General features: G+C 38.4%; 1 protein-coding gene across 2 annotated transcripts in view; it reads right to left on the minus strand.

Annotated features, from left to right (window-relative positions):
• Window positions 1-25371, minus strand: part of LOC122652436 (kanadaptin) — a 47609-nt gene that overhangs the window by 18414 nt on the left and 3824 nt on the right. For both annotated transcript variants that reach the window (XR_006331598.1, XM_043846171.1), the window contains exons 3-7: window positions 17449-17528; window positions 13055-13110; window positions 3722-3770; window positions 1227-1373; window positions 546-641 (exon numbers count right to left, since the gene is read on the minus strand). Coding sequence is in view for 1 of the 2 variants with exons in the window: in XM_043846171.1 (XP_043702106.1) it covers window positions 546-641; window positions 1227-1373; window positions 3722-3770; window positions 13055-13110; window positions 17449-17528 (428 nt within the window). In the remaining variant the exon portion in view is untranslated. The remainder of the gene's footprint in view (window positions 1-545; window positions 642-1226; window positions 1374-3721; window positions 3771-13054; window positions 13111-17448; window positions 17529-25371) is intronic.

Here is a 25371-nt window from a genome sequence, read left to right on the forward strand (position 1 = left end):
GAATGTTGTAAACTCTATTACGACGAAAGATCTAATCTTAAGAGAACCTATGCACTGTGAAAAAGTTCCTCATCTTTTTTTTCAGTGGAAAATGAGGAAGTTCCTTAGAAGGTAAGAATCTTTTTCCAATATTCAACATCATTAGAACTTCAGACCTATCAGGAAGTCATTAACCATACTTTTCATGGCATATATCGATACCACAGAAAGAAAGAAAAAAAAAGAAAAAGGGGAGGGGGGGGGGGGGGATTAGAAAACAGAAGTTAAACAAAGCCTGAAGTGGCGTAACTAATTTTAGTAGTAAGACTGGAAAGCGTCATAGGACAAAATTGAGAGCAAACAAAACCCGAAGCAACATGACTAATTTCAGTAGTAAGACTGGAAAGAGAGTCATAGGAAAAAATTGAGCACAATCAACTAGGAGGAGGAAAAAAAGCATAGTTTTGAAATGACTCTGTTAGGCATCCTTATGATGGCAATAAAGTAACTACAATAAGATAACTATATGTTTGTAGAGACAATCCTAAAAATGAGCAGTCACTTGCCTTCTCTGCTCTTTTAATGATTTTGTTACGGGTCTTCTCCTGCTTCTCAGTAAGCTGACCTTTGAAGGTTTGCCAAGTTACTTCTTCAACATCCTCCTAGAAATTTGAAAAAAATTCAGTTAGTGGGAAAAGTAAATGAATACAGAAATCTACATCTAATTACATCTTATAAAGAAATAGAAAATTCAGAAGTGAAGAGAACATAGTCCAACAACAGAGTCAATAAAAGGGGAAAAATTAAATAAAGCATGTTATAAAGACCTCTATCTACTAGTTTAGTTTGCTCCGGGAAGGCAGGAAAGAAAACAACAGATCATTTACAACAAACAATTTCATTCTGTTGTCTCTTTATTGCTACACAAGAAATCCATGAATGTAACAGGATAGACTTTGCATTCACCTAACAAAAAATAAATAAATTCAGTTCAATAATTATTTTTTGATTTCCAGAAGACCAATGGAGATTGACACTAAGATAGCAAACAAATAATGCACCTGCATTACTTTGTTACTCATCCCCATAAGGGAAAAAAGTCTTCCAAAAATCTTGCAAAACACCAATTTCTAAATTGGAGCACAATCAAATATTCAAAGGATGTTGTACAACATTGCATGTAGCACTTCATCGAAATCAATTACAGCCGAGAAAGCACATATCGGAATGTCCCACAAATGCCCAACCTCAATCTCTTCAATTGCATCATCAGCCATTCCCCATGAGATACCATCTGCAAGAGAGGCTTCAACTCTGGCTCGTAAAAGAGAAGCTTCACGATCTTCCATCTCCTCTTTAATCTTAGCATTTCGAATATTTTTTAAATCAGCTTCCTACAAGATGGGTACACTGTAAGTCACCTCAACCAACAGGAAATCAGAAAAATACAGTAAATCAACACATTCGAAAAAAATTCAGCCACTATAAGTCACCTCAAGCAACAGGAAATCAGCAAAATAAAGTAACTCAGCACATTCTAAGAAAATTCTAGTCCAAGCATTAAACTGCTAATTGGATGAAACAGATGCTCAAAATACACCTGAGAGACAGAGAGAGGAAACTATTTAGGGGGAAAGAAATATGACTAAAAATGAGTTTAGATTTGTATATGTTCTATCCAAGATTGATCAGACAAATGAACTTATTCAGAGTAGATTCATGGAAGTAACAACACTACTTTAATAATAAAATAAAATAAAACATACACATGTTGTACGCCGGTACTATTCGTCTATTCCAATGGTTTATTTGTTCTACTGAGGACAAAACGTGATCTAAGGAGCAAAGGCTCACAAGACAGACTACAATTAAATATGAAGATGACTCAAATCGACTTATTTTTCTAAGCTTCCTACCAGACATGTCAATGCAGCAACAAGAGGACAAACATTCATTTGGCAGAGAAAGGCCTTTACATTTTTTTTTTCTATTCCCACCATTTGTCTATAAGAAAAGAACCCCCCCTCCCCAGAAAAAAATAAAAAAACAAAAAAAAAATCAACTCAACTCAGCCTTATCCCAACTAAATGGGGTCCTCCCAAAGAAATAACAAAAAATAACAGTGTAATATTTTCACCAAAAATAAAGTAATAAACAAATAATTACAGAAACATTGCTCACAATTTAAGAAAAAGTTATTAGAACTAATTTCCAAATGCTTCCAGCAGCAAGGTACTGATAATTGCATGAGCCAAAACACACTTGACTTGATGTAGGATATTAGAAACCTATGATTTAGAGGGAATTTTTACATGTCATCAGCAAAGAATTGTAGAAGGTCAGAGACAAGTACATTAATCATATGAAAAATGAAGTACACAACTATGAAGAAAGGAAATCACATCTAGGATTATGAAGCAATAAGAACTAAAAATTGAAGGTGGTTGCACCTTCAGATAGAGCATAGATCTCCAAAGCAATAGCAAAGTATTCAAATAAGCATATAAAAATTAAACTACTAAAATACAAAACTATAACCTAAAAATGGAAATCCTGTTCTGCATTAATACCCAGACAATATTTTTCTAATGAATGATACCTTTCCGGTATTTTTGTCAGAACTTACCCAAGTCAACTTGGATGCCCAAGATTCTAGTCTTGTTCAAAAGGGAAGAAATCTGAATGCACTTCAAAATATTGCATTCATCATATCAAAAACTGAAAACTAAAGGTATACATAGATACTTTCTTTTTATCAGCCAAGGAGCAAGTATTCCATTACTTGCTCCAAAAACAAGATATTATTATTTGTACAACATGGACAAAAGCAAAAACTTGAAGCCCCTTTTAATAAGATTCACAGCTAGATCTCATGACAACATATATATATTCTTGGACATAATTGTCAGGGAAACTAGGCGATCAAGGTGTTGTAGGGGCACCTAGGCGACAAGGCACCCCCGCCTAGGCATCACCAAGGTGCCTTAGGCACGCAGTATAAGTAATAGAGCAATGATATATACTTATGTTTATACGTAACATCGAAATCATATCAATGCAATATAATATAATTATGATAGTAATGACCTAATATGAAAAAACCAATATATAATAAACAAGGCAAAGGATATAGAATAAGCACATTCATAAAAAAAAATAAAGCAAATAAACATAAATCAGTGTAAACTCGTGAAGTGTCAAAAACTGATATAATATAAGGCATACGGGCACAAGGCCACAAAGTGACTCCTAGGCATCCACGGCGGTCGCATTTCTTGCAGAAAACAAGGCGTGTTGTGACTGTTGTCACCTTGGACCCAATAAGGAACCTGGATGCCTAGTCGATGCCCTAACAACTATGCTCTTGGAATTCTTATTGAACTATATAACTCTGAGATCTAACTACACTGTCTGAATTTGTCCATAACTTTGTCAAATCAATTAGAATTTGAAACATCTTTGATATATGTGTGCGTTAACCTCTAATGGGGGATGTAGTCAATGCATGCAGATTACATTAGGCATGACATGGAATGAGAAAATGCAATGCAATCAGCAGGCCCTTGAGCTGAGGGAAAACATAATGCCATCCTACGCAGTAACGAAGTGAAGCAGAAAAAATATATATAAAGCCTTGCCATTGGGATGAATATTCCAGAAACAACATATCTGACAGAATAAGTCATAGACATCAAATACTCAGTTTTGTCATTAGCAAATTATAGTGATAGTGAAGTCTTACTGGTGGCATCAACTCTAATGGTCCTTGAAATATATACAATCGAGATGATCTGTTAAGAATCAGATAAAACAGACAATGATTAGAAATATGATAAATAAAATATATTAAAGTAACATCAATTTTTCTTCTCATATCTTTTCTCCTTTTTTCCTTTGGGGAGGGGGGGTAAAGAAAGCATTTGCAGAATTAAAAGTATAGGAAGTTGAGAACTGCCGAGTTCAAACATTTTACATGGTTGGTGAACTATGAGCACTGTTACAGCAATATCAATTATCTGTAGCTGATAACTCCTTACTATTTTTTATTTTCAAGAACCAAAGTAGATGTCCATTACATTAACAATAAGAGTATCAACATATATTATTTAATTTCACTGATTAGCAACAAAGTTACAAACAAAATATCCAAACCAACAATTAAAAGAGTAAGATCCACCAGCATAAAACAGTATTAAAAGACTGTGGTTTTAAGAGACGCAAGATAAGTTAAAGATACACATGGAAATGCTTAAGATACATGCAAAAATACAGCTTTGAAGCATAATACACCATAAATAAGCAGTAATTAGGTCTGACCGTAGGACGTTAGCTGGTCAGAGCTAATATCCACTACGTGGCAGATTAATTAGGGCCCAAGTTTATGTAAAGTATGCCCCATGATACCGTCTGCTACCTGTCAATTTTGAACTCAATCAGAGTTGGCCATATGGGCTATGGCAGCATAAAAATTTGAAGATTCCCAGTATTGTTAAAAACAAATCAACTAATGGGATATTGGTTCAGTCCTTGCAACAAAATCAGAATCTTCGATAGACAGTGTCAGAGGGAGGTGAGAACAGAACCAAAACTGAGCAATTTTATTAACAAAGGAAGAAGTAAGAAAAATAAGAACATATGACTTGAAGAGTCTCACCCCAAGCCTAGGCTAGAATCTCACTAACCACACTAGCATCTCACTGCAGTCTGTCTCTCACAGAAGAATGGCAAAAACCAGATTTCAACTTCCTTCAAAATATTTCCATGCAGCCCTTTTATAGAGTGGCTGGGAGAGTTCTAAACTCTCATTGGGACTTTCTCCTAGACTTAATGATGTAGATTCATCACCGAAATGGGCTTATTTTATTAGGAATAAGTCTAGGGTTGGGTTATATACATGTTGGGCCTTTAATCCCATGGGTTTTCTATGTAATAGGCCACTTTTATGGGCCTAAAATATGGATAATAAGGTTACATACGGGATTAGTTAGTAGATTTCTTTTCATTTGGTTAGTGGTCATGTGATCACTTAAGTGATCATGTGACATGGTTAAGTGGTCATGTGACAATTTAATTGTTATTTAAGTTGAGCAGGATTAGGACTCTATAAGTCTAGCCATGTTTTGAGTCTATTTCCTTTGTTATTTCATTTTCCTAGTCAGTTTAGGTTACCTAATAGGTTAAGGATTGGGTTAAGCCCTTCCTTTTTAGTGTAGGAGTCCATTTATGAGTCTTTTATATAATTGTAAGGAGGCAAACATTGGACACGAATTTTGATATCAATGAAAGCTTTTTGCTACTCTTCTTTTCCATTGAAGATTTTTTGGTGGGATTGGTGTTTGATCCAATTGACACCTTGCGGTGGGAAGCCCAGGTGGTTCGTTGGTGGGATTGGTGTTTGATCTAGTCGACACCTTGCGGTGTGAAGCCCGGGTGGTTCTTTTGAAGCTCTACATTCAAGTTCAAGTTCGAGATCTGATTTTTATTCAAGTTCAAATTCAAGTTCAAAAATTCAATCTTCATTCAAGTTCCTCCATCAACAAGCTGCTGCCAATAATTTTCTGCAATTACAAGTAAGTTGGAAGCATCCCCATCCTCCTTCTAATCCTCTAAACTACCAAACCCTAACATCCCCTCCATCACTGAACAACATTCCCATAACCTAAATTCTGCCCAGCCCAAACCAACCATCAGAACAGTCTAAAAATCTGAACGATTATCCCTCATACCGTCCTAAGAAAACCATTCAAGTTTGGTCAACTTCTGTCCAGCCAAACCTTAGAAATCCACTTTTTCCTCTTTTCCAAAACCTGAAACCCTAACCCTAAATTGTTGTTAATTCAAATCAGTATACTTCCCTCCAATACAACATCATCTCAGGACCTTCAATGATAGACTTCCCTACACCTGCGTAGCATAACCAACACATCAAACCCTAACCCTAATTTCACCAAAAAACCCTATTTTGACCTAGTTGATTCACCAGTTCATAACAGATCCTAGTTTACTGGCTCCTAGTTGGTCTCCTACCAATCTAGGACTACATTACTTAATGGCCTGTTCATTTCCAAGGACTTACATGGGGACTCTGTTCAAGATATTTAATGATTTTACGTTTTTAGGGTCTTTCACAACTAACAATGATACTAATCTATTGACATCTCCCAAGACTTCACAACTTTAGAAGACTAGATACAACTAGTTAAATTCGTATGGTCCACCTATTCCTCATGTATGGGCTTTCAAAAGAGGCCCATTACAATAGAAAACAAGAAAATTCTCAGCCCATGACCCATATAACATATTAGGCTACTTAATTAACCCATTAGACTAGGATTTGGGCTTGTTCCGGCATGAATACTTTGTTGGAACCTCTCTAGCTTGAAAAAATTCGTCCTCAAGTTTTGCAGTTACGAGGGAACAATTTTGTGTGAACGTCAAACTTTAGTGTATAACAGAACTCCCTAGCTTGAAAAAATTAATCGTACATCGGTGGTTAATAAAATGGTAGGATTTATAAGGTTGTATAGAACTAGGACAAATTAATGAAGAAAGAGGCACTGTTATGTGGCTATGACCTGTAACCAAGAATAGTAAAATACAAAAAATAGGAAGAAAAGAGAAATCCGAGATATCCAAGAAAGAAGAAAGAATTGCTAAGGAGGCAAAAGAGAAAACACAGCCTTCACTTGCCACCATAAGCACACCTCAAACGCAAAACTTAATTTTTATTCATCACTTCCTTCATATATATATATAGATTCTCGTGCAAGAAACATAGAAACTCTTGAGATGGAACTTTTCCTGACTACTTTAGAAACTTTTGCTGATAAAATCTTCTAAGTAGACTTTTTTGTTGACTTATTTAAAAGAAATGAAACTATAATATCTAGAAACAACTTGCCTAACTAAGCAACTATTACAAAAAAATTTAATAATTTCTCCTACCCATTGTCCCCCCCAATTTGCCCTTCCTCTAAGTGATTGTTGTGTAACAAGTGCATAATGACCACTGGAACGCCCGTGGATTTTATCATCAACTTGAAGAATTAATTTCAACATATAAGACTTTCCTATTAGAACAGGTTGTTCAAAAGGATCTCTCGTTCTTCCATCAAATATTCTATTTTTCCTTGGATGCTCAGGTTCAAATATCCACCGATTCGCTGTTTGTTTACTGGCTTCACAGTTCACATAATTCAGAAAACACTAGTTTTCTCAAAGCCTCTTGGAACTTTGAAAATAAAAGAGAATCTGTGCTTCCCATAAGGTTGTAATTTTTGAAACTCACAAGAAGCTAATTACAATGAAACTACCGAAATTATAAGCCCATCTCCATGTATCAGGAAAAAAAAAACTCAGTGTTTTTGACTTGCAATAGAATCGGAACCTTTCCTCATAATCAACCCTTGGCTGGCCTACATCATGTACCTAAGTTCAAAAATATCAACTCATCACTTCAAATGGGAGTTCCAGTTTTCATAATCTGTCATTCGAATTATGGTTTGTGAAGTATGTAACAGAACAGAACCCTAGGCTAATCTGCAGTAGAGAACAAAGAAGAAGAGGAAGAAAATAGAGAATAAAGAGAAGGAGAAGAGAGAGATCGATAGAGAGTATGAAACTCTCCCACGATTTGTAATTAACCAAATCGTGGGGAGGGGAGTCTTATTTATAACCTCAGCAATAATTAAAATACAATCAATTACCCCAAAATACCCCTAAGACAATAGAAATAACTAGAAACATAAACAGGACTAAAATACCTCCAGAATATGGTAAACATAAAACGATAGATCTTAATACTCCCCCTCAAGCTAGAGCGTAGACATCACCAAGATCCAGCTTGGAACAACCACTCAAGAACTGAGGTCGAAATAGAACCTTCGTAAACATATCTCCAAGCTGAAACTGGGAACGAACAAAAGGGGTAGTAATCAGCTTCTTCTGAACAGCATCTCGAACAAAATGACAGTCAACTTCAATGTGCTTGGTTCGTTCATGAAAAATGGGGTTGTTGGCAATATAGATGGCAGCTTGGTTATCACAGTACATCTCCATGGGCTGATCACTGCAATAACAAAGCTCATGAGCAAAAGAACGAACCCACATCAATTCTGCAGCTGTATGAGCCATAGCTCTGTACTCAGCCTCTGCACTCGAACGAGCAACAGTGGTCTGTTTCTTGCTCTTCCAAGTAACCAAATTACCTCCAAAGAAAGTGCAATAACCTGTAGTCGATCGTCTATCGCCATCAGAACCAGCCCAATCAACATCAGAGAACCCAACAATGCTTATATGACCATGGCGACAATAAACCAGCCCCTTACCTGAAGCACCCTTGAGGTAGCGTAAAATGCGACAAGCAGCATCCCAATATATTTGCTTAGGTGTCTGCATGAACTGACTAACAATACCCATAGCAAAGGAAATATCGGGGCGAGTAACTGTAAGATAGATAAGTTTACCGACCAGGCGTCGGTACTGATGTGAGTCACTAAATTCCTTGTCATCAGCAGAAGAACCAAACTTAACATGGGGATCCATAAGAGTATCAATAGGTTTGCAACCCAACATTCCTGTCTCATCAAGTAAATCAAGGACATACTTCCTCTGAGATAAGCTAAGACCTCGAGAACTGCGAACAACCTCAATACCAAGAAAGTACCTGAGATTACCCAAATCCTTGATCTGGAAGTTATCATGTAAATACGTCTTCACCTGTGCAATTCCAGAAGCATCATTACCGGTAACAATAATGCCATCGACATAGACTGCTAAGATGACCAAGTTAGACCCCTGACGTCTAACAAAAATAGAGTGGTCAGAATAGCACTGAGAAAACCCACAACCAGCCACAACACTGTTGAATTTATCAAACCAAGCACGGGGAGACTGTTTCAGTCTATAAATCGCCTTATGAAGGCAACAAACCCGGACACTATCCTCCCCCTAAGCAACATAACCAGGAGGTTGCTCCATGTAAACTTCCTCCTGGAGATCACCATATAAGAAAACATTCTTCACATCCATCTGAAATAGAGGCCAGTCAAGATTGACGGCCAGGGAAAGCAAAATACGGACAGAATTTAACCTCGCAACAGGAGAGAAGGTCTCGAAGTAGTCGACCCCATAGGTCTGTGTAAACCCCTTGGCAACCAAACAGGCCTTAAGCCGCTCCACAGTGCCATCTGGATTGTACTTAACCGTGTACACCCAACGACACCGAACAAGATCTTTACCATGCGGTAGATCAACCAATGACCAGGTCTTACGAGAAAGCAAGGCATCCATTTCCACATCCACAGCAAGTTTCCACCCAGGGTGGGACAAGGCAGACGTATAAGAGGTGGGAAGAAAAGTAGATTGTAAAGCAGCAGCAAAAGCACGATAATGGAGTGGAAGATGAGAAACAGAAACATAATTAGCCAATGGGAAAAGAGGATGCTGAGTGCAAGTACGAGTACCTTTTCTCTGTGCAATGGGGAGATCATCAGTGTCTAAAGTTGGATCCGCAGGCAAGGAGTCAGCTGGTGGCGGTGGAGGGGCTGCCACAATAGTTTGAGATGGCAAAGATGGCGGCACCTGTTGGGCACGGCGCGTGTAGACCTTAACGGATGTGGAATCAGGATTTGCAACCAATGGGAGAGGAGGAATAGGGGCAGCAACGATACTATCACCACCACCAGTATCAAACTCAAGATCAAGGGCAACAAAAGATCCAACAAAATAAGGGGAGTTTTCAAAAAAGGTAACATCGACGGAAACAAACTGCTGGCGAGAGACGGGATCAAAACACCTGTAACCCTTCTGGGTACAAGAATAGCCAAGGAACAAACACTTGATAGCCCTAGGAGATAGTTTACCAAGACCAGGGCGAAGCACATGAACAAAACATTGGCAACCAAAGACACGAGGGGGAAGAGAGAAAACAGCCCGGTCAGGAAAAACAATATTAAAAGGAATTTGATTATTAAGAACAGAGGAAGGCATACGATTAATTAAGAAACAAGTTGTTAATACCGCATCTGCCCAATAGAACTTAGGGACATTCATATGAAACAGCAATGACCTAGTAATGTCTAATAAATGGCGGTTTTTGCGCTTTGCCACACCATTTTGCTGCGGTGTGTAGGAGCAACTAGTTTGATGAAGGATGTCATTGTCAGAACAAAAGGAGGAAACCTCACGTTGGATTATTTCTAGGGCATTGTCAATGCGCAAAAATTTCAAATGAACACCAAATTGAACACGAATTTCATTATAAAACTGTTTGAAAATAGATACAAATTCATATCGATCCTTCAAGAGGTACAGCCATGTCATACGAGAATGATCATCAATAAAACTAACAAAATAAGAAAAACCTAACCGACTCTTGACCCTACAAGGACCCCAAATATCAGAATGAAGTAATTGAAAGTTGAAACAAAGAAGTACTCCTAGACTCTGGACTCGAAGGAAACACAGTACAATGATGCTTGCCAAGCTCACAAGCTTCACACTCAATGCGGGAGACAGATTTGCAGCTAGGAACAAGATGACGCAGCTTGGATAATGAAGGATGTCCTTGCCGATAATGCCAATGTAAAGGAGACACACTAGAAGAAGTAGCAACCGCTGCCGTAGAAGTAGATGCCAAATCAAAATAATAGAGGCCACCCTTCTCATGCCCGCCACCAATAGTTGTCTTTGTTGCAAGATCCTGAATGACACAATGAGAAGGATGAAAGGTTATAGAACAATTCAAAGTCTTAGTTAATTGACTAACAGATAGAAGATTAAGAGGAAGCTTAGGTACATGAAGAACATCAGATAAAGAAAAGACAGAAGATAAGGGGATGTCCCCATGACCAGTAACAGGTATAAAGGACCTATCGGCCATAGAAATCCGAGATGGGACAGCGGACTGAGTAAATGAGGAAAATAAATTGGGCTTACCAGTCATGTGGGAGGAGGCACCGGAGTCAATGACCCACGGAGAAGGTGAGGAGGCAAGACATGCAGTGGATGTACCTAGATGAGAAACCAGGTCATTGGAGGAACTACCACTATCGGTGGAAGACCCATGTGTAGTGTCAGGAGGATGCACAGAATCGGCCGCTCCATCAGAAACTGCTGCGTTTACAAACTGCTCTCGTGCCCATTGTGGTTTGCCATGTTTCAGCCAACAATTGTCAATAGTGTGGTTAGGACAACCACAATGAGAGCACCACCAAGAACCACTATCACCAGAAGACGAACCAACAAGGTGAGAACCAGTTCCACGACCACTAGAACCAGCCCCACGTCCACAACCAGATCCAGAACCACGACCTTGAGAAGAGGTACCACCACCACCACCACCACGCCCTCCAGTAGAAGTGAAGAGGGCAGAATTATCTTTAGAGACAGGGGCTGAATCAGATTTCACCACCGTAGGAGAAACAACTCTCTAGATTCGACAATATGCTTCATTCATAGATGGAACCTTCTCACCAGCCAGTAATTGGCTCTTGACGGATTGAAGATCAGAGTCCAATCCAGAGAGAAATTTAGCAACCAAATATTCAGATCATTGGGATTTAATCACAGAGGCATTAGTAGATATAGGCTGGTACACATTGAGTTCTTCTCACATCCCCTTCAATGAACTGTACTATTCGCCAAGAGACTTCCCTTCTTGCTTGAAAGAGAAAAACCTCTCATACAAATCATAAATTTTGGACAGATTGGTATCTTGAGAATAGCTCTCCTTGAGTTCTTCCCAAACTCCCTTGGCAGTTTTATGAAACATAACATTAGAGGCAATGGAAGGTTCCATGCTATTCCAAAGCCAACATAGAAGGGTGGCATTTTCGGCCTTCCAAACATCATATTTGTCATCAGTAGGAGCTGGTGGTGTCATAGTGAGATAAGATATCTTCCGGCGAGCAGTAACGTAAACTTCAAAGGCTTGAGACCAAAGAAGGTAGTTGGAGGCACCATTTAACTTAATGGTAGTAATCTGAATATTGAAGTTGTCCGTAGCAGGCTTAGCTTCAGCCATGAGACCAAGTAAAAACTGTGAAATAATTCCTGGGATATATAGAGAGCAGCAACAGCCAGCAATAAATGAGAATAAGGCACTAAATCGATTCCAGCCAAAACCCTGATTAGGGTAAAAATCGACAATCTAAAACAGCCCAATATGTGACCAATTATTGGTGTAAATAATCACCAAAATAAAGAGAATAAAGATCCCCAAACCAGCAGCCAATGTGAAGAAGAATTGCCAGGAGAAGAGAAAAAATCGATTTCATAGGGTTTTGAGAAATTGATTTCTCAGATGAAAATAAACACAACTTCAATTTGCAGTAATCTTGGACAGCAGCAGGTGCAAAACACAATCAGTCTTCAGCATATCAGGGAACCCTAGTCCTTCATTAGTGTATGACTAGGGTTCAGACAAGAGAATACAGCATTTGGTTGCTGTGGACCACGGCAAGAGAGCAAGGAGAAGGAGAAGCCTTCAAAACCGCAACACCAAGGAGGACTGTGGATCAGACTTAGGGCTCTGATACCATGTAACAGAACAGAACCCTAGGCTAATCTGCAGTAGAGAACAAAGAAGAAGAAGAAGAAAATAGAGAATAAAGAGAAGGAGAAGAGAGAGATCGATAGAGAGTATGAAACTCTCCCACGATTTGTAATTAACCAAATCGTGGGGAGGGGAGTCTTATTTATAATCTCAGCAATAATTAAAATACAATCAATTACCCCAAAATACCCCTAAGACAATAGAAATAACCAGAAACATAAACAGGACTAAAATACCCCCAGAATATGGTAAACATAAAACGATAGATCTTAACAAAGTAAATCTCATTTTTTTTTCTAATTTGTTTTTCAGCATAAGAAAATTGAGAACGGTTGACAGAAGTACAATAAGACAATAATATGAAAACATATGTCTATATTTTGCTTTAAAGTTCCCATCAGTAGGGTAAAAAACTAATTAACAAAGTACGTAACTGAAAGTAATACAAGGAGACAAACAACTCAAAGAAGTGTGGAACCAAGAAATAAAAGAAAACAGGAATTCAAAAAATTTACTCACTGGCCAAATCGTATCACATCACCAACATGCAACTCAGTGTATACCATTTTCTTCACCTAATCAAATGAAACGAAAGATCCATTAGAGAAGTGATATCCACAGTAATCAAGAGCAAGACAAATTAGAAACAATTTACACATCATCAATATCTTCAAAGAACGAATAAATTAATATCCAAAGAACTGAGATATGTTAGAAACAGGTGTGCTCTGATGGATTTTTGTGACTGCGGAGCCATTTCGGCCATGAGGCAGCTTAGCTAGACCCCAAATTTGGCACGCAGGTAGGTGACAAACTCCCCTGTCCATGTCTTAAGTACCAGCCCAAATTAACTCAGGAAGATGCAGAAGTACAGAATTAAAGAATTGTTAAGAAGTCAATATTTTCAAAAACTGTTGACAGACTTAAATATAAAGTTCCCCTTATTTATGGCCACCAGTCAGTTTCTTTTTTCTTTTCTTTTTTTTCAATTTCAATCACTTTAAGCAACAGAAATGCATAAACTATAATCTATATAAAATAGAAAAATAAGAAGCAGATTTTAAGATGCCCGAAAGGCCCCAAATGGATAAATAAAACTCAGAAAAGGGAGAATCAGAAATGAAGAGAAAAATAAAAAGCAGCAGCAACCACCATATCCCAACCACCCTACCTGAACAAAACAGCATCCACCCAGTACCAAAACCTGACTCATAAATACCTCTTTACATCCCAGCACCTAAACAGAAGCCTCATCAGGACAGCCCCCTACATCAGAAATCCACAAAGAAGAAGATTTTAAGATGTGCGAGACATGGATCTCCCAAGGTGGGGTTACTTTCCCATATACCCAACCCATGGCATGACCCCAAACAGCAGTCTCTGCTCCCCTTCCTCAAGAGTAAGTGGGGAAACCATTGTTAGGAATTAGGATGAGTCAGTCGATTACCTTGAACGCATTTCATTTATTCAAACGCCTGAGCTCCCTTAATCTATTTCTCCCCCCCCCCCCCCCTGTCTCCCTTCTTTTATGGTAAAGTTCCATTAATGCATCAATCTTGATTTTCCCTCTTCCTGGTCTTGCCAATTATTCATATCATTACCCTGATCTCAACTACACTCATTTATTGGAGTCCCTTGATCCCAATTCTGGCCTGCATCCAACAGGCTGGCCTTTGAACCTTTTTAGATTATTTTTCCTTCAGTTTGCTGGTACTCCACTAAAACAAACTCTGAACACCTTCACTTCATCCACCGATATCAGCCATTACCTACTCTCTAAAGAAAATCAAACCAACAAAAATAGTTGTTAATGTAGTCATGGATTTGATTGCTCAAACCAGAAACAAAAACAGAATCTTTTAATCAAAGAATATTTCAAATTAGGAGAAATATTGATAATACGAAACCAGGTGGTTGAATAGGCTTAAATCTTAAGTCGAGTGTGGATTAGATAGGCGATAAGAGTTGCTGAAATTTACAACTAAATCTGGAGTTATGGAGGATTCCTACTCATAGTTCTAAATCTCGCCGAGATCTCGAAAAACTCAAGAAATTCAAGCTGGTCGAGATGAGTTATAGGCTGAAATCTCAAACTGTCATTAACTCGAAAAACTAGACTGAAATTTCGGCGAGATTTTGGTACTTCTGTACCGTCTTGCCGAAATGGAACAAAGTGCCGTATAAAAAGACATAATCTCGACCCAGACTTCGAAATTTCGAAGTAAACTCGACAAAGAAGTGGGGGAAACTTGGTTCATGATTTTTTGGTCACATCATCACTCAATACTATTGGGATACATGATTGGGGGTTGCCACATCACTACGAATAGATTGATTGAGTGGACTTGATCCAGATCGTCATAGTTCATATCAGTAGGCAGTCACATACTCATATTATTGTATTGTTGGAAGTTGGGACGTGGAAGACTAGGGTAGTAAGGTGTCTATGACTTGTGTATTGTTCATTGTACTTGGGTTGGGTGTCTATGTAATATGCATTGTTCACACTTCACTGCACTTTGTAGTTTGTAGTAGAAACTTTAAGTCTTTAACTATTTCTTAAATACTTATTCAATATTATGTGTCTTCATCCATTATTGCATAATTTACTTGTTTTACTTGCCTATTATGGCTCATATCACTCAAACAATGTGTAGAATAGGCAATATTACAGTAAGGGCTCGACGTTTACTGCCAACCAAGGGTGCAAATCTTAAATTGGGTGCTTTCTTTATAATTTGAAGATTTAACTATGTTTATTAAGCCTAAAACAAGCTTCCCTTCAAGTTTCAGAGCCAACTGGGGCCATTTGTCCACCAAAACATCATACCGAAACCAAAACAAAAAAAAATGCACAAAACTCATCGAGATCTCGTGTCGAGACACCAGATCAAGACGAGTTTTCGAACTATGTTCCTAGTAGAGATAGGAGTGAAGGGTAAAAGGATAATTTAACTACTGCAATTAGGGTTCAGAGGTTGAAGATAGGTTGCAGGGTTTCAGACATGAAAATAACATATAAACAATAGCTTAATAGGTTCAGCAAATCAGAACTAGAATCAAATCTGAAACAGGGTTCTAACAAGGCAAAGGGTAAAATAGAGATTTCACTCCAGCAGCCAATCGGCTAATCAGAACTGAGTAAAACTTGAATCGAGTTCTCAAGTTAGGGTTCTAATTGCAGAAACCTGAGATAACTTACTTGTTAATGGCTGAAGAAGATGATGGAATAAAAAGAACAACAGAAAATAACACCTGGGCTTCACACCACAAAGTGGTTCGATTAAATCACACACCAAGGGGTTCCTTGATCATACACAAGGGGTTCTTCAATGGAGAAGAAGAGCAGCAAAAAGCTTTTCATGAATCAAAATTCGTGTACAATGCGTGCCCCCCTTACAACCTTAAATAGAAAACTCAAAAATAGACTCAAACACTAAAAAAGAAAGGCCTAATCCAATCCCTAAGTGGGAAACCTAAATTGACTAGGAAAGTGAAATTATAAAGGAAACAGACTGAAAACATGGCTAGACTCATAGAATCCTAATCCAGCCCCACTAAAACACTTATTAACAATTACTTGCAACTCAAATTGAACCACAAAGAACCGGTTCAATTGAATTAACCCAAAACAACTTAAAAATAAACTAAATAAAGAAACAAACTAGCTAATCCCCTCTGCAACCTTATTACTCATACTTTAGGCCCATAAAAGTGGCTGATTACATTGAAAACCCATGGGATCAAAGGCTTGAAACATATATAACCCAACCTAAAGCTTATTTCCATTAAAAGCACCTTTTGGTGATGTATCTGCATCCGTTGTGTTGTGATAGCCCTTTGGCAATCAAATCTTTATTAAGTCATGTTTCTACTCATGTTATTAGTCGTTACTATGATTGTCCTCCACAATGTCTGCAGTAAAGCATATCTTCATAGTTCTAAATTTGAAGCCACATCTCCCTAGTCTAATCAATAAATATCATGTTATTTGAAGTTTTTAATGCAGAACATTCCTCTCAATGCTAAATACAATTATTCAGTCCCTGAAAGTAATTTTAGTTTTGTGTAGATCTTCCAACTTCTGACAACTTTTTTAGTAGTAATTCCATTGTAGCCAGGTGGTAGGAGGCCATAAGCACCTTTTGTGAAATCCAAACTTTGAAGATAGCATTAAAATTGAATCTGAATGCATGTACTTTCCTAACAGGTTTCCATCTGCCAGAAACAACTGTACCTAGCAGAGAAAGGAAATAAAGCTAAGTTAGTTTTGAAGTATACTAAATTATAAATTTATATTGTATAATATTTCATCACTTGCATAGGAAACTTCATAAGTGCTCCAGCATAGAAAGATTTTCAAACTAACCACCCCCCCCCCAAAAAAAAAAAAGTCTTCCTTATTGCTGTAGGCCTCTCCTATTCCATTCCTGATTCAACTACGATTCCAAGCTGAGAGCATATAAGACCCACTAGGAAAATCAATTCAACTCTATCCCTAAATTAGAAACAAGAAAAAGTTATAATTGCCGCATACAAACATAAAGAACCATGCAAGAAAGTATAACTTTAAGAATAACAGAATCTTCCTCAGTAAAGTAATTAGAAATGACACTTAATTCTCTATCTTTTTTTTCTTTTTTTTTTGGGGGGGGGGGTAAATCTCTTATCATGACTATTCCACCACACCTATATTTCCTGGAGTGCAGGAAACATTTGCCAATAATGGCATGAAAATTCAATACCATAGGTCCAGCGTCTTGGATTGCAATTTTCAATAGTATAACTTGACAAACCATACTAAGGTTAATGTACAGTATCTACTCTACATTATAACAATTTCTTAAGCATTCAAGCTTCTTGTTGATATAAATCACAAAGCACAAACCAAAGAACAAGCTCCAAAGAAGTACCTGCTTCTTGTTGACAAAAGTACCGTGTGTACTGCCAAGGTCATAAAGGTAAGCGTCTCCATCCTTCTTGAATTGAAGAACTGTCTTAAGAAAAAAAATGATCGATTAGACAACATGGTCAATAAAGACAAATCGGAGATGGAACACTGCATGACATAAATTTAATGAACATTTGCAATGTCATGCCACCTTATCAATCTGTGTTTCTTAAATCATGAAGGGAATCCAGTTCCAGTCCTAGTACACTTAACTTCTATGTTATTTACTCCATGCCTTAAGATCAAGGTTTCAAGACTTGAGATCAGATCGGGATCCAGAGCAGCCGATCCATTAGCCATTTCTAAGGTTAGGGCAGAAATCTGGCTGATTCCGGCCGATCTGGATTGGAATAAGATGGACCCGATCCAGATCCCAATTCTGAGTCTTGAAAATCCTTGCTTAGGATAGATTATGTTAGATCAAATTTGTTTCATCAACCCGTTAAGTTCCACATTAACCCACTTATTATAATAAGTGTGTTTTCCAATACAGAAAACAAAGTTGAAGCATCACTGGCAAGTAGATTACTATGGTTCCAAGATGCACTGGATCAAACCAATTACCAGGGATTAGAATCCTACATGGTTAAGAAAATTTGATTAGCTACCCAGTGAATCACAGATAACATTATTTAGTTTGAGTAAATTATGGTTGCATTAAATTGCTTTAGCAATGTAGGAACTAATGGCATACCCCAAAATTTTTAGCCCATTTATACAGAATGGTAAAGGAGGCCCCTGTGATCGATGATCATAGATATCAATAGAAAAATGAAGGGACTGTCATGGTATTTGAGTCTCCAAATACATTATTATTGAGGTTTCCATCTCGGGTTCCAAAACTATTGCAGTCTCTGAAGAGTAAAAAAAAAAACTAGCACCCATAACCAAGCTACGTAGTAAGCAGAAATAAGGGATAGTAGCTGCTGGATGCAAAGAAGAGTCATATACTGTGCTGCAAATAGGTTTAGCAGTTTTGTGGATTAGTAATTGGTGTGAAGTCAAGTTCTGCCGATGGGTGATTAGATGAAGGTTGGCATTGATGCATTATACTCTGGTAGTGATTTGCTGGCAGTTTGATGGAGACTTGGTGAAAAATGTTGGTTGTAAGGGTAGAAAAGGCTCCTATAACACGGGGCATACGATGATTCTTTGACAATATGAGGCGATATTATACCTACAAGATAACACCCCTTCCTACCCAAGACCTGAGTATCACAATTACATTTTTGCCTAAATGTGGTATTTCATTAGTGATCCTTTCAAGGCCTTGGCTTCTCACATGAGTCTCTGAGTTTAATGAGAAGTATAAATATCTCCATATAACAGATGCTCACTGCTGAGTACCACATCTTCAAAGTTGTAACTTCCCATGGCAAATCGGCTACAAATACATTCTTTTCCATAGCAAGTTCATCACCAACTGCAGCAGTACCATCACTAAAATTTGTCCCTTTTTAATTCCTTTGCATACACAAACCTGGGTTTTTGGTGCATACAATTAATTTTTTGTTGCAACATTGGTACATAACCAATTGAGTTCTTAGAGTGTCTACATTGACTTATAAAATGATGTTAGAACTTAAATAAAGAGTATAAAGAAGCAAAAGCTGCAATAGCTAGGAATCCACCTCAAAAAGGGCCTTTGAATCCACAAAATAGCAGCTCATGGCCTACAGAGAAGAAACACTTGTTCATTGTTAAATTTGTGCTTGGGTTACATACTTATATATTAAGGATAAGCATTGACTAGACACTGTCTAGGTTCGTTGTATCTGTATGCTAGATAAGGACTGTGATTCAACCTTAGCTAGCATACCTTATTTGTATCCGCTATTCTCTCTATAAATAAATAAAAGGCCTCTGTCATTCTGACAAGCCAATCTATTCTCTCAAACCTCTTTCTCAAAACTCTCTTTCTCAACTTGGTATCAAAGCCCAATACTTTGGGTATTCTTTTTTTTTTTTTAGTTTTTCATGTTGAAGAGAGGTCAACCCTACACAATAGAGGTTTCAGCCTCCCAAGGCTGAGCATGGACAACTGAAACATGCCACCTCCACTGACACGCTGACTCATCCATGGCCATAACCCCACTATTTAGATAGGCCTTACAAAATTGTATGGTACCAATTATCTTACCCAGTCCCAAGCATGCCTTCCCGCTATCCGAGGTAATAATCTTTTAGGATACTTGACTGGTGACATCTCCAAACCAACTGAGACTACTGCTGCAAATAATCGGTTGGCCAATGATGCTCTCATGTCATTTCTATTGATCTCGATGGAACCCACTATCAGCCACAGCTTTGTTTTGTTAAACTATGTGAAAGATTTATGGGATGCAGTCAAACAGACCTATACACAAACAAATAATTATGCACAAATCTATGAACTTCGTCGCCAAGTTCGTGAGACTACTCAGAAGGAGTTATCACTCCTTTGCTTCCTACTCCACTCTTAAAACCCTATGGCAATAGTTGGACTTCTATCATCCTGTTTCCATGTCCTGTACTACTGATGCTAGTACCTTTCGGAAAGAGCGTGAGATGGAAAGGGTGTATGACTTTCTCACAAGGTGAACCCGGAGTATAATTAAATCCGAGTTCAAGTTCTTAGCCATGATAATTTTCCTACACTGCTCAAGACTTACAATTTGGTCCAACATGAGTAGCGCCGCTCAGTTATGATGCCAATAATAACACCTACTCAATCGGCACTTGTTACTACCCCTCAAGTGGATTTGAACATTCCCATTAAATAGGCTGCTCCTGCCAAAGAACCGGTTAAGCTTGATTATTTTGGCGTCCTCATTACACTAAAGAAACTTGTTGGAAGCTTCACGGAAGCCCTAAAGGAGGGCACGGTGGTAAACAAGGGTTGTCTCGCCCTCAAGCTCATATGTCGACACTGCTGATGGTTCTTCCCAGTGTTTAAAGTACCGGTCTGTATCATATCATATTGGCTGATACATCTCTTTTTAAGAAATATATATATAATGTATCAAGTGTATCGTATTGTATCGGCCGATACGGACCGATACGATTGAAACAAAGCATTAAATGGACATTAATACGTATCAATTTGTATCGATAAGTATTGAGATGCATCAGCTGATACGGCTTGATACATATCGATACGCTCGATACACTCGATACAAAGTACTTAAAGCCTTTGTTTACTCATACAGTCGACACAGCAAGCCCAGAGGCAGAAAAAACACCATAAAGCCAGTTGGAAAACCTTGAAATCTTGCTTCTAAACTCGATTTTTCACACTTACCTACTTGGGGTTTCCATTCAATACTTGAAAACGAATCAAGGAGTGGAAAAACATCATCCTTTGCATCATCCAAAATGCTAAAATCAAAGATTGAAGGGGATTCATAGGAAAAGGTATGCTTTTTAGTTCTGTTGCTTGCTATAAATCCATGCATTTAGGTTAAACTAAGCTATTAGATGCATCAAAGTTGAAAATTTGCAAGGATTTGAACTCAAATCCATGATTTTTCAGCCATTATTGTTTATGCATGATAGAGTGACTCTGTATTGCTTGCTTATATTGTTTTTTGTTCCAAAAGTTTATTTCCATGTGTATCTTGACCATTTCCATGCTTTTTTGCACCATTCGATACGTTTCTTAGATATGATACAATACGTATCTTTGATATGATACGATAAGTCTCTTAAATCACCCGACCGATACGATACCCGATACCGATACTTTAAACATTGGTTCTTCCTCTGCTATGGTCTCACCATTTTCCTCAGAACAGATGGCTGTTGTCCAGTGTATGATGACACAACTTGGTACTGCATCTCCAACCATGGCCTCTTCCACTACACATGCTTCTCATCTCGCCCAATCAGGTATTTTTCATGTGTCTTCCCCTTCTAGTCCATCATGGCTCCTTGATTTAGGTGCCTCTAGTCATATGACTAGCTCTTCGGACATGTTTCATACCTATCTCCCTTGTTCGGGTAAAGACAAAGTCTGAGTTGCTGATGAGTCTCTGTCTGCCATCTCTGGTAAAGGTTCCATTTCTTGCTCCCCTACAATTACTTTACCTTTTGTTCTCCATGTCCCTAACCTCTATGCCAACTTACTTTCCATTTATCATCTCACTGTTGATCTTAGTTATTGTGTTCACTTTTATTCTACGCATTGTGTCTTTCAAGATCTGATGACAGGAGCAATGATTGGATATGGTAGGGTGCGTGATGGGTTGTATTACTTGGACCCGAACATCAGTGCATCAGCGGCATCATCCTCCCCAGTTTCAGCCCACACTCTTCATGTAGATGGTGCTCTGACTCGGTTACATCAGTGGTATCGCCCACTCAGAAATCATTCCTTTTTTGTTTTAAGTCATTTATTTCCATCTTTAATAAAGCATTGTATTGTGGACCAGTTTAATTGTGACATCTATGGACTTGCTAAGCACACTGGGTCTCCTTATTTTCCCAGTGATAATAAAAGTACTATTCCTTTCTCTATTATTCATTCGGATTTATGGGGACCGTAAAAACTGTTGTTTGGGGTGGGTTCAAATTGTTTATTCCGTTTATTGATAATTGTATTTGTTTTACTTGGGTTTACCTTCTCCGGTCTAAATCTGAGGCCTTTTCATGTTTTTGGTCTTTTAATGCTATAGTCAAGATCCAATTCCATGCCCAAGTTCAAATTTGAGAATCGATAATGGGACATAATATATAGATGGGTCATTCCTTCAGTACCTTGATGAACATGGTATTGTGTCCCAAACCTCTAGTGTCTGTACGGAACAAATTGGCATCCTAGAAAGGAAGAATAGACATCTCCTTGAAGTCACTCGTTCCTTGATGTTTACAACCTACATTCCCAAATTCTATTGGGGTGATGCGATTCTTGCTGCTACTTTTCTCATCAACTGGGTTCCCTCCAATGCCCTAGATTTCAAAACCCCTGTTAATCTACTTCCCGATCCCTCTCTTGTTTCTCACCTCCCTCCAAGGGTATTTGGCTGTGTGTGTTTTGCTCACAATTCCCCACCCTCTCATTCCAAATTGGACCCGAGGGCTCTCTGTTGTATCTTCCTTGGGTACTCTACTTCCAAAGAAAGGTACAAGTATTATCATCCCCCTTCCTGTCGTTTATTGGTCATAATGGATGTTACCTTTCATGAAAATGAGTCCTACCAATCTTCTCTTCATGGGGAGAGTCTTGAGGAAGAGCTTCCTTCTCCTTCTCCTTTGGTTATTGATATTGTTCGTCTTCAGGGAGAGAAGATGAATACTGACCATGTCACTGAAAAAATGGATCTACTAACTTACTCCAGGAGAAAGGAACAGCCACCCATCTCTGATCCATCATGTCCACCTATGCTCCCAGATCTAGCTCCGTCATCGTAGACATCAGGTAATGATACTCCTTCCTCGTCTAATGATGTTCCCATTGCTATTAGAAAGGGAGTTAGAAAATGTACACAACACCCTATCTCTAGTTTTGTCTCCTATGAATCATTATCTCCTTCCTCTCGTGCCTTTGTTTCCTCTTTGTCCTATGTATCTATCCCACAAAGCTGGAAAGAAGTTGTCATAGATCCTAAATGGAAAGATGCCATGGTCGAAGAAATGCAAACCTTGAAGAAAAATGAAACCTGGGAGCATGTCCCTCGTCCTGAAGGGAAGAGATCAGTAGGCTGTAAAAGGGTGTTCACTATAAAACAGAAGGTAGATGGAACAATTGAGTGAAATAAGACTAGATTGGTTGCCAAGTGCTTCACCTAGACCTATGGGAATGACTATGAGGACACTTTTACCACTGTTGCAAAAATGAACTCTGTTCGGACATTGTTATCCTGTGCAGCAAATCTTGGATGTAATCTCCAATAACTTGATGTGAAGAAAGCTTTTCTTAATGGAGATCTCGAAAAAGAGGTATACATGGATATTCCTCCAGGCTTTGAATCTTCTACCACAGATGGCAAGGTGTGTAGATTACGGAAGTCCCTCTGTAGTCTTAAGCAATCACCCTGAGCTTGGTTTTGGAGGTTCTAAAAGGTTATGCAACAGTTTGGATATAAACAGAGCCATGCGGATCATACATTGTTTGTCAAGCACAAGAACGGGAAAGTTATTGGCCTTATTGTCTATGTAAACGCTAGCGTAATAACAAGGAATGATGATACAGAAATCTCCTTGCTAAAAACTCAGTTGTCTACAGAGTTTGAGACCAAGAATTTAGGGCCTCTTAGATATTTTCTGGGGATTGAGGTATCCCATTCAAACAAAGGTATCTTCATTTCCCAAAGAAAGTATGTCCTAGATCTTCTAAGTGAGACAAGAATGCTTGGCTGTAAACCAGCAGACTCACCCATTGAAGTTAACCATCAACTCAATTGCAACGGTGGTGAACCAGTAGACATCAACAGCTTGTAGGCAGATTGATACATATCTCTCATACCCGACCAGATATTGCTTATGCAGTCGGTGTTGTGAACTGTTTCTTGCATAATCCTCAAGCAAATCACCTGGAGGTTGTATACCGAATACTGAGGTACTTGAAATCAGCACCAGGAAAGGGTATTTTATTCTCCAACAGTAGTCATTTGAAGTTGGAATGCTTTACCGATGCAAACAGGGCCGGTTCTATTGATGATAGGTACTCCACCTCGGGATATTGTACATTCCTTAGAGGGAATCTGGTTACTTGGTGAAGCAAAAAGCAGACTATAGTATCCAGATCTAGTGTAGAGGCAAAGTACCGAACAATGGCACAAGGTGTGTGTGAACTCATCTAGCTTAAGATTCTTATTGAAGATTAGGGGAAATGTCCGAAGAACTTATGAAGCTCTACTGCGATAACAAGGCAGCTATCAGTATAGCTCATAACCCAGTCCAGTATGACAGGACCGAACATAGTGAGATCATCAAAGAGAAACTTGAACAAGGCTCGATCTGCATCCCATTTGTCACTTCAGAGAACCAGCTTGCTGATGTATTCATTAAGGGATTGACTTCTAAGTCATTTCATTCTATAGTTTCCAAGTTGGGCAGGAGGGATATATATGCACCAACTTGAGGGGGAGTGTTAACGATAAGCATTGACTAGACACTATCTAAATTCGTTGTATATGTATGCTAGATAAGGACTGTGACTCAACCTTAGCTAGCATACCTTATTTGTATCATTTGTTTGCTTTATAAATAAATAAAAGGCCTCTGTCATTCTGACAAGCCAATCCACTTTGTCAATCCTTGCTTCTCAAATCTCTCCTTCTCAACTCTATAGTATTAAAACTAAATTCATTGTTAAATTTGTGCTTGGGTTACAGACGTATAGTATTTTCCTGCTACTCCACACTTAGTTAACATCCATGGAACTTTTAAAATATCTAGAAGTTTGGGGGGGAAGAACCCTATTTAATCCACTTTGAGCCCATAATATAGAAAGACACCATATGTGGGCCTTACATGCCAAAAAAGAAGGGCGTACCCAGTGCACGAGGCTCCCGCCACTGCGGGGTCTAGGGACAGTCATAATGTACACAGCCTTACCCCCGCTTTGCAAAGAGGCTGTTTTCTGTGGGCCTTAGACACCAAAATTCCCCCCAAAAAAAAAAATTCCTGACACAACCATTGTAAAGCCTGCAACAGAGCTCTACTTTACATAATAAGTACCTGTCTCTATCACGAGAAATTATGCTTGTGATTTCTCCCACCGCCACCCCAATGGTAGTTTGTCTTAGTTGGATTTTTAGTTTGGCTATAAAATTAGAGAAAAACTACAGTTTCAAGTTTGAATTAAAGTTTTTAGGGAAGTTCCTAGTCCTGAATCAGGTGATTATTTATTGGCTTGTATTTTTTCACCATTAGATTTTTTTTTTTTTTTTTTTTTTTGAATAGT

This window comes from Telopea speciosissima, chromosome 2 (genome assembly GCF_018873765.1).
Source record: "Telopea speciosissima isolate NSW1024214 ecotype Mountain lineage chromosome 2, Tspe_v1, whole genome shotgun sequence".
NCBI classification, from domain to species: Eukaryota; Viridiplantae; Streptophyta; class Magnoliopsida; order Proteales; family Proteaceae; genus Telopea; species Telopea speciosissima.